Genomic DNA, 16650 nt, shown 5'->3' with positions numbered 1-16650 from the left:
CACTTACCTACAAACTTAAATGAGGAGCCATGTGAAGCTTGTATGCTAGGAAAGCAATAGAGAAAGTCATTTCCATAAGAAATCAAGAACAGAGTGAAGGCTCTTCTAGAGTTCGTGCATATTGACTTATGCAACAAAATACCTACACAAGCCTTGGCGGGGGGGGGGATCTTCTTATTTCATGTTGATCATCGACGACTACAATAGGAAGATGTGGGTATACTTTCTTCATGATAAAGCTCAATATTTTGGTAAGTCTAAAGAATGGCTAGTAAGGATTGGCAAGGGTAGCTATAGGACAAGATGGGCATCTTATATAAATATTTGCCATTTCCATGGGCATGTATCAAAATGCTTAAGTTGAGGATATAGGATGGCCATGAACAAAAAGGGCACTGTAACCAGATACTTAGTTATTTTGATCACATATAAACATGATGTGTGTGTGTGTACATGCATGTGTGTGAAAGGGATTATTAGACACAAATACACATATAAACATGATGTGTGTGTGTGTGTGTGTGTGTGTGTGTGTGTGTGTGTGTGTGTGTGTGTGTGTGTGTGTGTGTGTGTGTGTGTGTGTGTGTGTGTGTGTGTGTGTGTGTGTGTGTGTGTGTGTGTGTGTGTGTGTGTGTGTGTGTGTGTGTGTGTGTGTGTGTGTGTGTGTGTGTGTGTGTGTGTGAAAGGGATTATTAGACACAAATACACATGTGCCCATGAGTGTTTATCTATAATGAGAGAGAGGGCTAGAGAGAAAGAGAGAAAGAGAGAGAGACAAAGAAAGTGTGTTTGTATGCACACGTGCATGTGCATATGTGCGTGCAACATTAACATCCTTTAAGATGTCTCAAAGGTGCATAGGACAAAATGACATAAGTCAAGATTCATACACACTCTACTTTAGGGTGCCATTGGCACAAATGAGCATGAACTACTAAGGCTACAAGAGTTACTATATACATTAATGGCCCTAAAGTAGCCTAACATGCTTAGGCTTTTTGAAGTCTTGTATTATAGCTTTGCCACCTCAATAGATTGCCCATTTGCCCTCTATTCTAGAGTTGCCATCATCTTAGTGATCTCACATGGTCAAGCATTGAGTTGTGCTGGTATGCATAATTTAGTTCCCTTGAAACATTTTGATTGCTTTAGTGCTTCAATTTTATCTTACATGCCTCCAAATTGGAAAGTAGCTTAGCTAACCCCTTGTTTAGTGATGTGCTTTGTTGTTGCACCTAATCGAACCCTTGATTTTCTCTTATTGCCCTTAGTTTAGTTTCTAACCTATATGACTCCAAACATTCTTGGTGACCTTCATCATCTAGTTTCTCTTGTATTTCTTCATGCCACATGTTAGGAAGTTCTCTTAGTCATGCATGAGAGTCAATCTTCTTTTGCAACGCACCTTCATTTAACTATAGAAAAAATAGTGTTTGTCATACCTCATTTATCTTCTTCCTTCCCGATAAATTTTATTTTGTACCTTCTATTGCACTCTTATTGTCATGTCCTTGACTTCATCTTCAAACCTTTTATTAGTTTTAGTCACCTCCATAGGCAACTTCTCCTCTAGTTGAGCCAAGCTTATGTGCACCTTGGAAAGCAAGTCCTTCAAGGCCACATTTTGTACTTCCAACTTGTGAACTCATTGACATAGATATTCCTCTCATGGACTTGGTTCTTAAGTTGTCTTGAGTGATGCTATCATGATGGTTGAGAATGTCTTTGGGTGCATCTTGTTATTGAGAGAGAGAGAGAGAGAGAGAGAGAGAGAGAGAGAGAGAGAGAGAGAGAGAGAGAGAGAGAGAGAGAGAGAGAGAGAGAGAGAGAGAGAGAGAGAGAGAGAGAGAGAGAGAGAGAGAGAGAGAGAGAGAGAGAGAGTGTGTGTGTGTGTGTGTGTGTGTGTGTGTGTACATGCATACACTCACAAAGCATGTTTGTGTGTGAGCTAGAGAGTGAGGGAGAAACAAGGCCTTCTAGATGACTTGTTTTTATAGCATGCAAACATTAAATATGTGTTGCACAAAGTGGAATATTGTGGCCTTTGAAGTGCACTATTAGTTCTCCATCGATTCCACTTGAAGCATGGTTACATAACCTTGATCAAAGGATGTTATTTGTTGTATGAAATGCACGATCTACCCTATTTTTGTGAGTAAAGGCAAGTAGCCTCTTGCAATTGCTTCCATTGGCTCACAAAGAATGTGAACCAAGTGAGGTGTAGCCTCATGAGCTTCAGAAGCTTGCAATTGTGCAATGAGCACTTAGCAGGCTTGGCTAGCAATGCTACACATGCTAGGTAGTATGTTATAGTTTAGCTCAATGTATTTGAAACTTTACTTATCAAACCTTTTTTAGGTAGAGGAAATACACAATGCTACACATGATAGCAAAGCTACACATGCTAGGTAGTATGTTATAGTTTAGCTCAATGTCTTTTTGGGTAGAGGAAATACACAAGATATAGGAAACCCTAAAGCCTAACAATAGTAAACATAAAATTTGCCCCAGCCATATGTCCCTCAAATTATGTGTTCTCAACTGACAAGTAATTTTTAGAGAAAAATAAGTAACTGTATCGCCAACAAGTGAACTACCCACCCATGTTTATTGCTATCAAGGACTTCAAATTAATAAGTTAAGAACAATAACCTTGAAGAAAAGTATATTAGAGGTAATTGCCCCTATTGATAATCTGGTCCAACCTATTAGATTATAATTGAGTGTGGCATATGCTACAAAAGTGAACAATGCATAGCATGCAACTACATGTACATTTAATGTGATTTCTTTCCAAATGTTGTCTCTAAAAGTACAAGACCAAAAGTAAATAATAATCTCTATCCTTTTACATTTCCTTGTCTTTTCATGCTAGATTATTTTGAAATGCTACGTGGTAGATGATAGAATGCAAATTTAGCATTGCCCCTCTCTAGTCCTTTTTACGTAGTACTTAAATGATTATGTAAGGATACCTAAAAATTGTTCAAAGCTAGTACTTTCCACATGCTTTTTCTTCCAATAATTTGATTTATTACCATCATATCCTATAAAATATGTTACATTAAAACCAACAAAATGAGAATTGCATAATGATCGGCGAAAATTAATGATGAGCAACGACATAGGGCACTCTCAATTACATAACAAGTCAAAATATATTTGACAATTGAGATCTAAGGGGATGTGTCAACCTTACACACATCCAATTCATTGTGTTTATGGTTAATCAAAACAAATAAGAGAAATTACAATGTGAATGAGAATTGCCAATAGTATTTTCATTCAATTCAAAGTATTCATGGTTTATTAATATTTTTAAAATAAAAGCTTGCACAAATTTTAGGATCTTCCATCTTTGTACACCAAATATGGAAACAAACTTTACATGCCTATCCTCGAGAACTCAAAATGTTGAATGGGATTACCATTGCCACATTCAAATTTATAAGCTACACAAAAGCTAATGATTTAACTTCTCAAAATTAATAGACATGAGGTAATAAACCTCTCATGTAAAGAAGTGTTAACATATAAGTGTTTTTTATATGAAGCTTGCATCAATCCTAACTTGATAGGTGCCAAATTTTGGGAACTTTTACACAATTTCAATGAAGGATATTGTTGATTGGACATGTGATTTTAAAGACTAATTTATGGAGCCATTCTCTCTAAGCACATGGTATATAGTGTATCCATGAGAAGTGCATTGGTGGACCATTTGTAGCAAATGTGACGAGCAGCAAGTAACACATTTTGCCAATTGGATGGGTAACATGCCATGAATAGACATGAATGAAATGTTTTATTTAAGAGTACCCCATAAAAAGTGCATTATGGCTCATGTCAAGTAATTGTGAAAAAATGGCAAACATGTGGACTATTTGATGGCAACATGCAATCAATATACACTAATGACAAGAGGCTCTTAAGATGGATATGGGGGATGGATCTCCATTCTAAAGTGGATTCTTGGCCTAACTCGATTTGGGTGCTTTCTTGATCTTAGACCTTTTGGGAATTGTTTATTTTTCCAAATTCGTTATTATAACAACCATAGAGACGTTGGTTCTTACAATGTTAACATAGTTGTTACATATATGAAGTATCTTTGTTAAATTCTAATATACCTTGAACAACTTCTTAGCTTATTGGTAGCAAGTAGATCATTAATGCTTTTAGTTGGACTTTCTACATAGATAGATGGGGCTTGGACAAGCAATACAAGAGTTGCAATGCCTCATGACATAAATGGTCATGATCAATTTTTCATGGTTCATGCAACAAGGCATCACAATGATGTTTTTGTCAAAGAGATAGAGGCTTTGCATTTGGTAAACACTCCTAGAATTGCTACATCAAAGTTGGTCAATATACGCTTTGCCATAGAAAGAATCTACTCCTACTACAACTTATTAAATTTCTCGAGCAATAGACGATTGTGTGTCTTTTGCTTTTGTCTCATTGATTTCTTTTGGCTCATCTCCTTAACTTATATCAACTTCTTGTATCTAGGAAAAATGAAGAAAAAGATCATATGATGGTATAGAGTAAAGGGACATAATGCCTTTGTTGCATCAATATATGTCAATATCTAAGATGCAAGTAAAATAACATCAATCCATTTATTCCTTGGAAACTACCTTGTAATGGCATTAGGTGCACATGTTTTCATACAATGTGACTAATGTGAGCACTATTATTGTCTATCTATATGTGTGGAGTGCTTTCATGAAAAAGAATTGCAAATGAGCTTTTAGCAAAAATCAATCTATCCTTGTAATATTAGGAAGTTTTTTCAACCATAACTTTGTGAAAGGAGTAGATTATGAAAGTAGTTTATTCTTCCTTCCATGTAGCAAATATTTGGAAGTGGCATCATCCTTCTTCATGAAACAATTTTAAATATGAAGCTTCAAGTAATTTAAGAAAGACTTAAGAATAACAAGGGTTGTAGACTAGCTAAAAGTAGCAAGGCTTGAAAGTTTGGTTGAATTAGAGCTCGATTCAAAGTAAAAAAATCTATACTACTTGAATAATAGTTTCCACTAGTAGTAGGGTGCTTTATATGCCATGTGGTCAACCATGATAACTTTTGATAACAACCATAAGAACTAAAGTGAAGCATACTCTTGGCATGAAGTACTCTATCACTTGGATTAGATATACAAATAACAAAACTTGGTGCTTTAGGTTGCTTCGTGCATGTGGCTAACACTTGATCTTATGAGAATACATATTTGGGTTATAGTTACAATTTGCATGGGGTTGATACTTGCAATTATTTTAGTAACCAAGGTTGGGCTTATCTAGAGGTTTAATGTAGGAGAAAAGAAGATACTAGATTTGTTAGGTAATAACATGGAAATCTTTATTGCTTTTGTGCTTGATGCTTATGATCTCTAGTAATTTATTGATCACAAAAAGAAGCTGTCTCATTTTATCACATCAAGATTCATGGTGGAAAAACACATGAAAGTCAATAGTTAGGCACAATTTCTCATCGGTGGTTGAATTAAGAGCATTACCTATCTTTATTGCTTGTTGACATGGTTGAGTGCTTAAAATTTTTGTAGTAATGAGGGAGCCGTTAACTACTTTTCTTGATGCTTCATACAACAACATCATATTTTTTTATGACATACAACATAATTATCAGACATGAGTAAGAATATGATGGCCACAATTTTGTATGTAATAGTTTTCTACTAAGATTTTAAAGAGCTATAGTTTTTTCTACTAAGATTTTGAAGAGCTATACACTATGTGTTATTAACTTAAGTTGGGAAAAGTTTGTTGAATGTCATATAAAGTGAGGGTGGAAATCCCATGGCGAAGGAAAGGCAAATCACACCTAAACTTTTACTATTGGTAAAGTGTGTTTTGTTTTCTATTTTGTGTTGAGAACCTCAAGGTACTAACTTTGAGGGAAGGTTATGGAAACTAGTGGTAGTTAAAGGAGCGATTCCCAAGTAAAACATCAACACATGGTCAAACTTTATCATAGGGTAAGGGGGTTAGAACAAGGGTAGGACCAAATTTGCTTTTGTTGCTTGTTATTGAAAAATACATTTAACAAATGGAGGTTTTTAAAATCATCGCTAGATGTGTTGCTTGTTATCGAAAATTATTTTATCCCCATTGAATGCCATATTTATGATATTTAAGTTTTTAAGATCATGCCTCAATGTCTATAATGTGGACGGTTGATAGAAATTACAAAAGGATCAGCACTTTGACACATCCACACCATGAAAGACAAGCTTACTAGCCCATAGGTGAATACACAATTGGAGTGATGCCTTATTAGTCCAAATCATCTTCATGTCACTAAAGAGGAGAGTGGGAGTGAATCCCTTTTTGTGACCACATCAATTATCCTAGGCTAAGGAATAGAGGGAGACATTAGAGACCCAAACAACTTTTGTGGCATAAGTTTGAGCAAGTTCTCATTGAATTGTTGAGAGTGTAGAAAATGAGTTCTAGATAATCCTTCTAATGAGTGTATTTAATAACAAAACATCATACAATGCATTGACCAATGATATGTGTATTACAGCTAAGTAAACGACATCGAAAGAGCACCAGAATTTTGAAAAAATATCTCATAAAAGAGAATAACCAGACTTAACAAAAGTTCTTGTGAAGGTGAAGGAAATCATGCCTTGAATCATACTTAAACGATTGATCTAGTTGCATTCCCTCCAACTAGGGTTGAAAATATACAATGGATAGATGTTGTGCACTCTCATTTTGGAGTGCCATTTTCCTCTTACAAATCCCATATAGTGAAAGGGAATTCATCCATCGAATACAACCGTACGACGTCAAAGATGTGTCTAGATTTCTTCTTGATCAAAATAATTTTTAGTCTAATGATACGAGAAAACGAGGCATCAGAAAAGGGAAGGGGGGGGGGGGGGGAGAGAGCAATGTACACGCTCCTTCATCGTAAGATTGCTTCGACATTTGTACTTGCCACAATTTCTTAAAATTTGGCAATTAAATTATTATCATGTTGTGCATTCCTAAATCACGATAGGTAAGGCAAACTCTACTTGCCAGACTTCTAAGAGTGTGGGATCCTTGCAACTAGACTTTTAGGATTGCCCCATTTGTCTATGCACTTATGACACACAACACAAAATGCACCTAGGGCAATAAGAAGGGCGATTACTTTTTACACCCCAAAAGGTTTAACTTTTCGAGTCACATACAGGAGTGATAATATCGTATCCTAGATTGAAACCTAGAGCATTTGCTATGCTGTAGTGGCTATGTGGCTACCACTAATCTCTTCTCATGTTGTAGATTGAAACCTACAGCATTTGCTATGTTGTAGTGGCTATGTGGCTACCGCTAATCTCTTCTCATGTTGCAAAACTTTTGGAGTGAATGCAACGAATATGTGTGGGTTTGCCTTGTGAAGCTATTGACATTTACCTCTCTTAAATAAGAACACAATGTTGTTGCAGTCAGGGCCTAAAAAGAACCTTGCAAAGTTCTTTGTTTTGAAGATATCTACCATTGCTTTCCATGTGATCAAGATGATCCACCATTAGATGGGTTTGAAAAGGCTACATTGATGTAATGCAAGTTACTTATTGTTGCCCTTGGGGCCTATGCATTAGAGGCCTATGTTCACCCCCAAGAGTGCTATGGATGTGAGTTTGTATTGTTGTTTCTCAACTAACAAGTTGGGTCATTGGACCACTATCACATGGTAAATGCCCTTAGGCACCCTAACTTCCAAGGCGTGTTGGGAAAGGCCAAATGGTTCGTTTTCATGATCCATATGTGAGAGAGAGGGGCGGGGGAGAGGTGGGGGCCCGCGAGGGGTTCCTTTGCCCTCAATTAACCTTGTGTGAGGTGTCAGTTGAACCATAGACAGCAAATCTATGCCTCGATCTCATGATCGACCTTGAAGGGGAGAACATGCTGTCATGCTCCTTCCTACCATCTCTCTCTCTCTCTCTCTCTCTCTCTCTCTCTCTCTAACAAACCCAAAAGGCTTTACATCTGCTACAGGTATAGGAATAATAAGATGATCTCCTTTCCCATCTCCTCACTTCTACACTGAATTGTGTCCTCTGTTATCTGCTCAGTTTTTGTAAATTGCTCTCTCTCTCTCTCTCTCTCTCTCTCTTCCTCCCGTTGTACATCCATACTGTCGTAGGAGGGCTTTGTGCAGTGAACAGACAACACCACAGTGGTGGGAGCTCCATATATGCTGCAAAAAGGAAGGAGGGGTTGGTTTCTTTTCCAGCTATGCTGAAAAGCACGCAGACACACTCTGCGATTGTACTCTGCAAGACACCCTTCTCTCTCTCTCTCTCCCCCCGATTTTGTATGGGTGAGTGTGCTTCTTTCGTGGTCTTTTTTGCACATGCTTTCTAAAGAAGCCTCTTTTCTATTCCCCGTTTTTCTGGTAGGGGCATGGATATATAAACAAGCTTAGGGTGCAAAACACTTCACCAGTGATCCTCTGTGCCTGTGGCTGTCTTCCTATGTCTGTGGCTGTATTGTCTGTGTGTATGTGTGTGTGTCTCTCTCTCTGTGATTCTGATAAAATATAACAATACTGTTCTATCTCTCATACACACGCAACAATAGTGCTCTCTCTCTCTCTCTCTCTCATTCTGATAAAACCCAAGATTTAGTTTGTAATGGGTCGTCTTCCCCTGCCTCTACCGCTTCCTGTTCTGTTGCCCTACAATTGCCTCTTCTTCTTCTTCTTCTTCTTCTTCTTCTTCTGATCCTTTGGCGTTTCAGTTCTTCTCAAACAGGGCAAGAAAAAGGCGGTCCAAGCTTTCCGAGGAATCAGTGGCTTCCTCTGAGCACCAGGTTAGCCCCGCATTTGCGCATTTTTTTTCTTTTCTCCCCTTTTTGGGGGTTTGTTGGAGCCCATGAGTTTCCGAAAGAACAAGCATTCCAGCTGCTTTTCAAAAGGGCGTTGTGACTCAAGTAAAGGTCCCTTCAGCCTGCCGCCATCATATCGTCTCAATTTTCTTTAGCAAGATTGTTTGGTACCTTCATTTTTTCATATCAAGTCCCATCGGTAAAGATCATCTAGTTGGCCGAGTTGATGCTCTTTCTCAGAAGACAGATTATCATTCCTCCAATTTTTATCATTCTGCAGAAGATGTGGGCATGATATGCATATCAGAACATTGGCTTAAGAAGTCTGCAAAGTAGTTGGGTGTATCCCTCATAACAAGCAATTGTTGTCATAAGAGATGTATGATGGTGATGCCAGCATTTCTGCTGGTTTTTCATGACAACATTTTGACGATGGTAGCATTTCGGTTGGTTTAGCCAGCAATTGTTGACATAAGGAATATATGATGGTGATGTTAGCATTTCAGCAGATTTCATTACAACATTCTGATGATGTTAGCATCTCAGTTGGTTTCATTGCAGCATAATTAGATGTATCCGTCGTAGCAAGCAGCTCTATCTCATTTTACACTGTGTCATTTTGTTCTACCTTATTATATTTGATCATCAATTTGGCTTTGTTCCTGCTCTTCAGTTGTCAGAGATAGCTTGAGTTTGTGTGTTCTTCATCAGACCTTACTTCGTTGCATTTCCTTACATCGGCTTCTAAATGAATCTCAGGTGCTCAGCAAAACTTCAAGTTCAGACTTGATAAATTACATGCCAGTGGAAAGAAACATAAAAAGCCAAGAAACATGACTGAGGTCCTTTCAGCCCATGAAATGGATTTTTCTCCCCATCAAAGCACTATTGTGAATGTGGATTCTGATGAGCTTCTCAGAAATAATACACCTTTGGTGATGAGGTCTCCATTCAATGATTTGAGTCGTCCAAGTCATCCTGATAGACATCTGCATCAGCATGACGTTTGTGACAGTACCCACAGCCAGCGAGGCCATGTTGAATTGTCGGTCCTTGCACTTGTTCTTGCTGCTTTTAAGCGAACAGGATTCACTTGCCAGGGTCCTCCTGATGACATTAAAATGGATATTGGGTGGCCAACGAATGTGCGACATGTAGCTCATGTAACATTTGATCGATTCAACGGCTTTCTTGGACTGCCTGTGGAGTTCCAAATGGAGGTGCCAAGAAGGGTTCCAAGTGCAAGGTATTGAGCTCATTCTTAGGCAAAGAGTTATCCGGTAGTGGAGGAAGGACGTTGGACCACTATTGGCATTACTGAGAAGATTTGGCTATAATAGATTTCTCTTGATTGGTTGTTGATCATGTTGTGCCCTCCAGTTCTTTTTGAACCCGATCTGTCTGAAGAGGAGGGTTTTTTAAACTTTGCATTATGACTGTATTGCTCTCACATTAGGCTCACCTAAAACATGGGTTTCACGTAAAACATTGGTTTGATAATTGCAGTGCCAGTGTGTTTGGTGTGTCTCCCGAATCGATGCAGTGTTCATATGATAGAAGAGGCAACAGTGTGCCAACTATCCTGTTGCTTTTGCAGGAGAGACTTTATGATCAAGGTGGACTGAAGGTATGATAGTTGCTTGTGATATGTAGTAGAGTCTTATCATGTATAGATCTTTGGATGCTTTCAGCATAGTTAATTTTATCTTCAATGTAAGCTTGCCATACCACTAATTTTACTTTCATGGTATTCTTCACTTTACTTACTATATACTAAGTTTTCAAATGGCACAGGCAGAAGGTGTGTTCAGAATAAATGCTGAAAATAGTCAAGAAGAGCATGTGAGGGACCAATTAAACAGAGGCATTGTGCCGTATGATATTGATGTTCATTGTCTGGCTGGACTAATCAAGGTAGATTTAAATCTGCTCATGCATGATTCCAAAGGCACAGTTAATGCACATCTATTTAAATTCTTTTGAATGAATGTTATCTGCAGGCCTGGTTCCGTGAGTTGCCAAAGGGTATTTTGGACAGTCTTTCACCAGAACAAGTAATGCAGTGTCATACAGAGGAGCAGACGCTTGCTTTGGTTAAGACTCTACCTCCTACTGAAGCTGCTCTCTTGGACTGGGGTGTTAACTTGATGGCAGATGTTGTTCTAGAAGAATACTTTAACAAGATGAACGCCCACAATATTGCCATGGTGTTTGCACCCAACATGACTCAGGTTTGTAGATTTTATTGTCTTGACATGCTTGAAGTACCTCTTAAAGTTTTAATAGTTTACTTACACTGCTCTTTATAGATGGCTGATCCCCTGACAGCATTGATGCATGCTGTTCAAGTTATGAACTTTCTAAAGACCTTGATACTCAAAACTCTGAGAGACAGAGCAGAGGCATCACTTGATCCAAGACCTCCATCTTCTTGTTCAGAGCCTCCCACAGGGAATGGACAGGATGATGCACCGGAAGAGGTCTGCATGGGAAGTTCTAATGCAAATGATGCCAGTGACATGCATGCTGCTCAGACAGAGGTTTTCTTTTTGAGAGCGTTCAACAAGGGGCGGAGTATAGAGGAGTATGAACCAGCTAGGGATTCAGAAGAGCTGTTTTTAAGAGAGTTGAATGCTAGTGAAGAAGATGATTTAAGTGAGTGCCAGGGGCCATCTTCCAATGATTCCAGCACCATGGATAACACAGATGATGACAATACTGGCACACCTTCCTTTGTCTTTAAAAGGGCAAAAGATGAGCCTCTTTGCCTGTACAGTGACGGTGATTTAGTGGGCAGTAGTGCTGAGGCATCTCCATGTGGAGATGACAAACCAGAGCTCTTCTCCAACATTTTTGGAAGGATGGAGAATCTCAATCTAGAGAGGGAAGACTATGTTGTCACAGAATTTCTCCAGTGCAATGGCTTGCACTCTGTACCTGGTAAACCGAAAGCTAAAGAAGGCTGTGTTGTTGGGAAAATTGATCAACTTATTGAAAGGGTGGAGGCATGGTAGTTGTTGACAGGAAAGCATTTCAAGTCGGAAGCTTTTTAATGAAGTGGCATTTCATCCCACCTCCCAAGTGGTAACATTGTTACCATCTCCTTCACATACCATAGCTTTTCATTCATTTAAAAAATCCACAGATTTTCATCTGGACTAACCACTTGACTTGTACAGTACTTGATCAATCAAAATGATGGTTCTTCCTCTCAGTCCCCTTTTTATATACTATCTCAAAACACCTCTGATGAGAATTATGGGGAGGCCCTCTGAGTGGCTGGAACTGCTTTCTTGTTTTGTCTTGAGCAAGCCATTTTTATTTTTCTTCATTGTTGAGTAATGAGTTTCCCTGCATTCGGGGAATGATGACTTTTTGTTAATTGTATTTCCATCTTGTGTGCAAGTGTAGCATTGGTACCATCTTTCCCATGCATGACTGATGCAAACTGGCTTGGAGCATAATTGGAGGATACACACTTTTTTTCCCTCATATAACGAGTAATAATTATATATTGCATGCGTGCGCGCGCACACACACTCTCTGTGTGCATGCATGCGTGTGTGTGTGCGTGCGCACATAAATTAGATAACAAGAGCCAGCAAGCAAAAATGAACCTTATTGTAGCCCTATTTTCAACACTGAAAGTTGCTGGCCATTGCTCTACCAATGAGTGATAGAATGTGTGACTAACCTCGAGCAATGGATCAACTCGGTCAGGTATGAGAATAGCCCTTGATATCATGGAAGATATTGGCCTTAAGTATGCTCTTAATTAAGACCATTAGAGATTGGCATTGCTCTACCAATGAGTGATAGAATGTGTGACTAACCTTGAGCAATGGATCAAGTCGGTCAGGTATGGGAATAGCCCTTGATATCATGGAAGACATTGGCCCTAAGTGCACTCTTAATAAGACCATTAGAGATTGGAAATTCTAGATGTTTAGTTGAGACAAAAAACATTTCTATTGTACCAAATTTCAGTGTCTAACTGAACAAAAGAAAAATGAACAATTGAAAATGTATAGTTTGTGTGTGAGTTAAGGGGAAGTCCTCCCAAAGCCCAATGTGAGACTAGTACCCTCTTGCTATTGAAGACCACACCTTGAAAATGAAATCCTATGTCTTTAATAGCCATGATGCAAGTAAATAGTAGATCGGTCACACAATATAGCAATGCAGGCCTCCATATCGGTCACACAATATAGCAATGCAAAGTTTTGGTTGAGTTATATAGCCATGATGCAAAGTCAATCATCTTAGCCACACCTCTATAAATTGGCCTCTGTGAACTTGCACAAGTCAATTTGACTTGTGTGTGGCTTGGCTCTATATTTTGTTTGTTGAATGTTGCAAACCTTCATCAACACTAATGGGTATCCAAACTTGCCAGGGCTTAGGGCTCTCAAATTGAGAATGGTGCAAGTTGCCTAATCCTCCTTTGGGCTAAACCACACTGAACATATACTTTTGAATAGATGGAAATGTAATTGAACATGAAAATAAATATAAAGCTCTTCCTTACCAAACAATGAGGAACAATAGAATCTTTTATCATTTTTAGACCCAAACTTGTCATCCTATTCAATTTCTTTTTCTTTTTTGAAAAGGGATTATCAAGCCCATGTAACAATCTAGAGGTAGTCACCGCTTTCATCTTGAAAAGAATTAGCATTTCATTTGAGTCTAGACTCAAGCAAACACCAATGAGTAAATGACAAGTCTTGATAGGAAGCAACAAAGGGCGTTAGCAAAGATGAAAGTGGACTTTTACTTTGTTGCGCAGCATTGAGGACATGCCACCAAGATGATTGAGTTCATATATTATTATGGGTCCTCCCCACCTTCTCAATAAAGGGTCTTGCAATATCAAACAAGGCACACAACTTCAAATGTTTATCTTTGCAAGAGAGCTAATTGAAGAACCCTGTGTACTTAACATCCAAAGGAGCAATCCCACCCATGCACTAGTGACATGCTCCCTAAACCCCTAAGCTAGATTAGAATGGTTTTCCTATTTCTTCCATAGCATGAATCTATACATATTCATCCAATAATTGACAAGCCCTTGGGAACAACGAGAAGTTAAGCTTAACACCCCATCAAGTCAAACATAAAACGAACCACCTCAATATGTTTAGTATCTAAGGTTATCACTTATATTACTAAACATTTAATTCCTTTGTGCCATATGTATCACAATGGATAGCCAAGATATCTTGTAATCCCCCCTCTATGAAGCATTGTGCCCTGCCATCCCAAGTCAACCAAATCAATTTCAATAGAGCTAATGTAAGAATCGATTTTTAATATAAACATGTAATCTTGATGGCATTCAAAAAGGGCAAAGTTGTAATAACTCTTTTTACAATATTATTCTTAGTTCTAAGAAGCATGAAAGAATCATCTATGTTACGTCGAGCACAATCCTGGTAGCTTTATGATGGGTAAGACCATGATACTCCATCTAAGATAAGCATATATAATAGGTTTAACATGTAATAAGTCACTAAAACAAATAATAAAAGAATTAGTGGACCACCTTGCCTCAAGAACAAAGAGCAATGTTTTGGAATATAAAACCCATAGCAACCTTTAGTCGTTGTGAAAGAAAATGGCACAATCATAAGCTTTCTCTATGTCCAATTGGGCCATGACCACTATTTTGATACTTATGTATGACCAATTCCCAACCGAACATTGAAGGTATTACACAAACATTAAATTCAATTGTAAATATAGCAATACTTGGTTAGCTAAATTACTTGAGAAAGCATTTTTTGCAACATGTGTACCAAAACCTTAGTAAAGATTTTATACATTGATTCCATTGTACAAATTGGTGTCTCTAGTTCTCATTTCCATTGATACTAACACTTCATTAGGAGAGTTTTGACGTCTCAAAAATACCTTTTAGGGTGTAGAGAGAGAGTGCTCTAGACCAATGGGAGCAAAGCCTCCGTAACAATAGAAGTTTTATTTTGGAAAAAGTAAAAAATCTTTTTATGAAAAGATATGGATAAATTATTACTATGATTTTTTATTATGAATATCTATTTTTAACATCTTGAAATTGTGATTATGACATCCTTTACATTAATGACATAGAGTCTTGACCATTTTACATTAATGACATATCTAGGACTATATGATAATGACAATTGAATTTAAATTCAAATTACCAAAAAACTTAATGTTTATCTTTTTTTCCTCCTCTGTTTTGTTTTTCTCATCTCTTTCCTTCCTTGGTGGTAGCTTGTTTCTCTCTCTCCCCTCTCTTTGTCATAGATACAAAAATTTGTCACTCAACAAGGTGCCCAAGCTCTGAAATCACATCCATATCTGTGTTTAATTTATTCCAAACAGATGGAAGATGGTTTTCTAGTATTATTAACAACGGTAGTTGGATTACTATACAATAAGCGAAATATAAGACAAAGGTGGAGAGCTCTTTCATCTCTACTTGGAATGGTAGGATCAAAGATTTTAGACTTGGACCAAAAAAGAATAGCATAAAAGAGGTTTTAGTACAACACATATTTATGTATAGAGAGTTGTATTTGGAAGAAGGAACTTCCAAATCTTATATTCCGTAGACCAAATGTAATTATTTCATTCTCAATGCTTTTCTTTTGTTAAACTTGGTATTAGGTTTTATTATGATGAAAACTTTGTTTTTGTTTATAGATGTCTATCCTTAAAATATTGAGAAATGTCCCAATCAAGTCTCTTATTGATGTAATTGATATTGTGCATGGTTTGATTGGAGAAGAAATGTATAAAGGTAGGAGAAAAACATAACTAAAAACAAGAGTTAGGAATATCTTTTCTTCCTTTGCCTAATTTTACAAGACTTGAATAGTCTTTGCCAAGTCCAACCACTAGTGAGAGCTACATATATAAAATATTTTTTGAGATATAGAGATTATTAAAACCTAATATCTCAAGTAAGCTAAGAGAGATTACTTTGTTTATGCCTATAAATGTATTTTTTGATTTATTTTCCAATATTGAGATAAGAAGATCAAAGGACATGTTGTCAATCAAGAGATTGGCATATGATCATGTCTTGCAATTTGTCGATGAGGGGTGGGATACTAGGATAGAAGGCAATATAATTTGTAAGATAGATCAAGACTATATTGCTTGCAAATATTTGCTTACTAAAATTTTCATCCTTAGCTTTTATTAAAGTAGATGACATTATGTTGGTAGCATTCTAATGGCTTTCAACTAGAATCTTGAGGACAATAGCAAAGATCCTATAGTGGATCTTATTGTTTGGTTCAATGAAGACATTATTACGATTTTAAAGGTTAAATCATCATGTACACTATATCAAGTGAGGATGGACTTACAAAATGAAAAGCTTTGTATTCTAACTTGACAATAAACAAGTAAGTTTCTACATCAAGATATACATATTAGATATGTACTTAATTTCACTTCTTGAATGTCAAATATTTTTTGCAGATATCAAAGAGGAGAGTGAAAAATATATAGAGAAAGGATATTGTTTCAATATAAATACAAATTTGGATATTATAGGTAATTTATTCGCTTTTTTAATAATTTACAAATGAGATCTTACAAGGCAATATACAAAGTGAGGACTTTTTTAAGATGAAGGAACATCTTTTTTAGTAGTTCTTTTGTCTTTCTTCGATACTTTGGTTGCCTTATTTTAGTGTTATTTTGCAATGGACTATCTTTTGAGTGAAACTCAATCTTAAAGTTAAACATCTTCTACATTAACTTTGTAAGTTTGTCATCATTGACATGAACATT

The 16650-nt window shown here is 37.2% G+C and overlaps 1 protein-coding gene across 6 annotated transcripts; it reads left to right on the top strand.

Moving 5' to 3' along the window:
- The first annotated feature begins 8074 nt into the window (after positions 1-8074).
- LOC148036513 (rho GTPase-activating protein 4-like) lies at positions 8075-12264 on the top strand. Of its 6 annotated transcripts, XM_087678504.1 has the most exons (7): positions 8075-8353; positions 8773-8844; positions 9619-10105; positions 10366-10486; positions 10654-10773; positions 10860-11090; positions 11169-12264. In XM_087678504.1, exons 3-7 carry the CDS (start codon positions 9693-9695, stop codon positions 11871-11873), a joined length of 1590 nt encoding a protein of 529 aa, XP_087534630.1. In that variant the 5' UTR covers positions 8075-8353; positions 8773-8844; positions 9619-9692; the 3' UTR covers positions 11874-12264. The 6 variants fall into 6 exon arrangements, with proteins under 6 accessions (XP_087534630.1, XP_087534629.1, XP_087534634.1 ...); XM_087678503.1 differs by having other exon boundaries at positions 8075-8844; XM_087678508.1 differs by lacking the exons at positions 8075-8353; positions 8773-8844 and adding an exon at positions 8883-9294.
- Positions 12265-16650: the final 4386 nt, after the last annotated feature.

Source organism: Lygodium microphyllum, chromosome 5, assembly GCF_053477565.2.
Source record: "Lygodium microphyllum isolate KBCC chromosome 5, Lygodium_microphyllum_v1.1.10, whole genome shotgun sequence".
Taxonomy (NCBI): domain Eukaryota; kingdom Viridiplantae; phylum Streptophyta; class Polypodiopsida; order Schizaeales; family Lygodiaceae; genus Lygodium; species Lygodium microphyllum.
This window is presented reverse-complemented; position numbering and strand designations above follow the sequence as displayed.